This window comes from Echinococcus granulosus, assembly GCF_000524195.1.
Source record: "Echinococcus granulosus chromosome Unknown EG_S00130, whole genome shotgun sequence".
Lineage (NCBI taxonomy): Eukaryota > Metazoa > Platyhelminthes > Cestoda > Cyclophyllidea > Taeniidae > Echinococcus > Echinococcus granulosus.
Genome location: NW_020170510.1, coordinates 102,736 through 107,127, shown reverse-complemented (window position 1 = coordinate 107,127; position 4,392 = coordinate 102,736). Strand labels below are relative to the sequence as shown.

General features: G+C 47.6%; 1 protein-coding gene across 1 annotated transcript in view; it reads right to left on the bottom strand. All coding sequences in view use genetic code 11, as the record gives it.

Annotated features, from left to right (window-relative positions):
• EGR_09063 (hypothetical protein) overlaps positions 1–4,392 on the bottom strand; it is a gene marked incomplete at both ends in the record, with an annotated part of 6,684 nt that overhangs the window by 1,732 nt on the left and 560 nt on the right. Inside the window, one exon of the mRNA XM_024498312.1 lies at positions 1,448–1,534. Coding sequence (XP_024347269.1) covers positions 1,448–1,534 — 87 coding nt within the window. The remainder of the gene's footprint in view (positions 1–1,447; positions 1,535–4,392) is intronic.

Genomic DNA, 4,392 nt, shown 5'->3' with positions numbered 1-4,392 from the left:
CTGTTCGTCATTACACGGTGTGGAGCATTGCACATGGCTAGTTTCAACCACACCACTTCCACTGCACGGCGCAAGTCACAGGAAGTGTTGAGGCCACGAATTAGTGTCAAATCGACTGGTACATGCCAACACCCAAGCCCACTGGAAAGAGGGCATTCACGCATCTCCTATCCAACCAGGCTAATGCCAGCGTCGCAGCACTAACAGGGCCTCGATTTTCGCCAAGCACCAGTGTTCGACAAGAATCATCAACATTGCAAGGGATTTGTGCGGTTAGCACCTTCTGAGAAATGCCCACATCTCCTATTCTTTGGAAGTGGGCGTGACCACCACTACATGCTCACGTCAGTTGCAGAGCATGTATTCAAATCACACGCCTCAAGGCCAATGTTCACACACACAACATTCAACTCACTGCACCTGACACTGCATCCCTTGCCTCTTCTCGTCTTTGCCCTAGGCCTCCGCTTCCACATCTCGCGCTCAGAGCATGGCAGAATTACGGCGCTGCGATCAGCAGGATACTTGGGAAGTGAGAGTGATTGGTCAAGAACTTCCCCACCTCCACTCACGATCAGCAGACAAGGAGACGCCAAGATTTTCACACTTCATTTGGGAAGAATCCGCTGTCACCGCCATTCGAAGCGCTGCATTCATCTCACTTGAGCGCCTCAACTACTTGCAGGGATATCACTCTAACGTAGTGCACTGAGTTCTCGCATTCAAGGGAGCTTCTGACACTCCATACCCACCCGCATTTGCCGACACGTATGACACCACCACGACAACAGACCATGCTGTCAGTGTATAAGTCCCAGGTTGACTTCAACATACAGTTCTTTGCCAAGCTACGGAAGCCGAGTAGCCACCAAGCTTAACGGGCAACACAGCACAATCCCTTTCACGAAAGACAAAGGCGAGACTACAAATCATTGATTCATTCCCACTCAGGAGACGCCTTAGGACGGACAATCGCAGAAGGGGAGGTGTCGAAACAAAACTTCATTTAATGACTTCGCAGTCATGGGGACTCACAGAGATGGCAATGAGAGGCATCAAGATTATCATCGTTCTAAGAGATTTGCCCTGCTTAGGCACCAACGCACTGTTCCTGTTTAGAATGACTTCAGTCCTGCCGTAAGTGACGCAGTGATGTCACTCCCACAGTACGCCTCACTCCGACATTAACGACCAAAAGTAGGTCCAACATGGCGATTGCATTCCTTCACTCACCATATTGCTCGGGAATTCGAAAATGTTGGTGAGGGCAAAGGGGTTGAAGTTTTGCCTCTCCTTAAGGCTTGTGGCAATAGGAGGAGTTGTCGACAGGATGGGAGTGAAAGTGAGCAAAGATGAATTGTACGAAGGTGAGGAGGTAGTCAGTACACCAACCAGGAAATGAAACACAATCACCTACAAAGCACTCCACAATCTGGATGCGACATACTCCAAATGGATTGCCAACTAAAATGAACAGAAGCACAGCAGGATATTCGCTAGGATATTTTGGTAAAGAAGGAACATTGAAAATTGGCTACACGCAACGATAAAACAGCGTTCAATCGTGAGTGCTAGGTTTTACCGAAAGGGATGGGTGAACAAAATGGAGAGGTAGGAGCCCTTCATGAATACGAGGTTGCTCACGATTGGAAGATGGTCGAAATGATTAACAAATTGGGGCACCTCTATAACATGAGCAAATGCATGTCATGTAGTTCGTGCCTTCGCACATCTGTCACCACATCACTATCATTGTAGCCGATTCACAGGACAGATCTGGCACCATGTATCGCACTCATGGTGAGTAGTACAGCAGTCAATTAAAAATGGATGGAGGAAATAGAAAGTCACACCTACTTACTGCTCGAGATCTTCTGAGTGACAAAAAGGGTGAATAAATTGCGCGGGTCCTACATTCTTCTCTCTTTCTTCATTCTTCACCTCCCTACACCAAATGTCTCCAATGCCTATAATGCCAAGCACATTCCTCCTTGCATCTCATTCCACAGAGCAGCCTCCTTGCTCTCACGAGTGACAAACCTTACTTAGGTGGGTAGTTAGGCTCTACCTGTCACAGCACTGACAATTAAGCCATGCACTGAACAACACGCTGCCAATTCGCAGCAGGCCACACTTCTGCACATCTCCTCCAAAGGAAAGCATTTTCATCTACACTGCTGCAGACACCAGTCACTGTAAAGTGGTCATCTCATCATAGCAAGGCAATCCTACTTAGTGGCATAAAAGCGCTTCCCACAAGTGATGACAAACTCACACCCTCACTCACCTCATATGAAGTACCCCAATTAGAGGAGAGAACACCTGCTTTTCCTGCACACAATTCCAATTTGTCTGCCTCTTCTCCTCTCTGCACACCACACGCAGATGCGACTCGCCTGCTTCACCCTCGGCACGACAAACGTTGCCACTTTCTCGTCTATAAGCAGAGAGTAACAGCATGACCTCCATTTAGTGGCCTCCCCATTCACCATATTCCAGTGGTGGCTATGGCCAACACATGGCAATCCCACATTCCATCCAACTGACAGATGAGTGGCGATGCTGCCACACGCTCCCCAGTCCCTTAGACAATCACACTCCCGTGCACATTTCTCATACTCACTCACCAAAGATGTTTGGATACAACATAGACGGCACTGCTTCTACACGCGAAATGCATACCCACGATCATATTTACGTGCCCCTACCAACTACCTGTATGCATGCATTCAAGTTTACTTCAATTTCAGCAAGTAATCAACCAACTCATGCATTAGACAATTAATTAATCACGCAATCGTTCACAACTCACACCTCAGAGTGTTAGGCTCTCCGCAGGCTGACAACGATTCCCTCTGTCAAGGAGGATGAAGTGTGGGCGAACATGTCGCACAGTCCTGTGAGTACTTCCAGCACAGTGGGCGGATAATGATGAGGGTGATGCAAACAAAGCAGAGAGGTAATTCGGGATTCAAAATGAGGTGGTGAACGGAGACTGTTTTGTACTCGATCAATTCGAAGAAGGTGATCATCGCAATGGAGGCCATTACATTTAATCTGTCATATGAAGAAAACAATCAGCATCTCGTGGCTCTGCGATGGTGGTTGAATGACCCCTCTCCTGCCCACATTGTATTTCGCGTCTTCATCACCGCAGTTAGCAGAACTGGCACATAGCATAATGGCCAATATTGTTGCACGCACACTTGGCCTCTACACATCACAATTGAGAATTCTATGAATTCCTGCTTGCTAGTGCACTGCATGACTGTGCTTAAACGGGTTTGTGTTAACAGGACTGATTTTGACCACGGATGTACAGTGAGAATGGGCAACTTCGGTGGTGTCGCCATTAGCATTGGCATGTGGCATCGGTGTCGATGGTCGAATCTTGAAGCTAAAATGCATCAAGTCTGCGTACTACGTGCAGTATGGTGATAAGTAAGTTGCTTTACAACCTTCTGTGGTTTCTCTCACAATATGCAGTCATCAGACACAGGCGATTGTAGGCGTAGGGGACAATCGGCGTACAGAAGTGAAGATGGAAGAGGTGGAGGAGGAGGACGTAGGGCCTGCTCAATTCCCCGGTCCTTTTTGTCACTCAGTTGCAGTTGAGCGGTTCCGTAATTTGACCTTCCCTTCTTTTTCCCTTTTGTTCTTTATTTCCTTTCGTACTGCCCACTACGCATGTGGTATTTAGTGCCAATTCTAGCCCAGCTTCCACATTCATTGAAGCAACGAAACAGTAAGAGATGTTTTAGTATTTCATGGTGGACGTAAATGATGTAAAGACATAACGTGCATTCATACACGTTGCAGTGATACTTCACTTTGATCAACAAAAAAACACAATGCAGGCATGAGAAAGCGTTAGCAAATTGCCGTAGCAAGTCTACGAAATGTCAATCTGTTTGTCCACATGACAGGCTGGAATTGGTGGACTGCACTGGAATTCACAATCTGCAGACGTTGACCACCGTGATGAGTGCCATCTTCGAGATGATCGAGCCTACCTCAGTCTCCCTTCACCGCTTCACTTCGAATCCCGAACTACCTCTCTGCTTTGTTTGGATCACCCTCATCAGTATCAATGCAGTTTGCTGGATATACCTACGAGATCGCGCGACATGTCCACCCACTCCACATCCTCCTCTACAGAGGCAATCGTTGTCAGCCTGAGGAGAGCCTAACACTTGCAGTGGTGAGTTGTGAACAATTGCGTGATGAATTAACTGTGCAATGCGTGCGTTGGTTGCGTAGTTGTGAAGCTGAAGTAAACGCTGAATAGGTGCACAGAGTTAGTTGGTAGGGACATGTTGATGGCATCACTGGAATGGGCTTAGTGTGGGCGCAGTGTGCTGCACGTTGTGTGCAAACATCTTCGGTGACTGA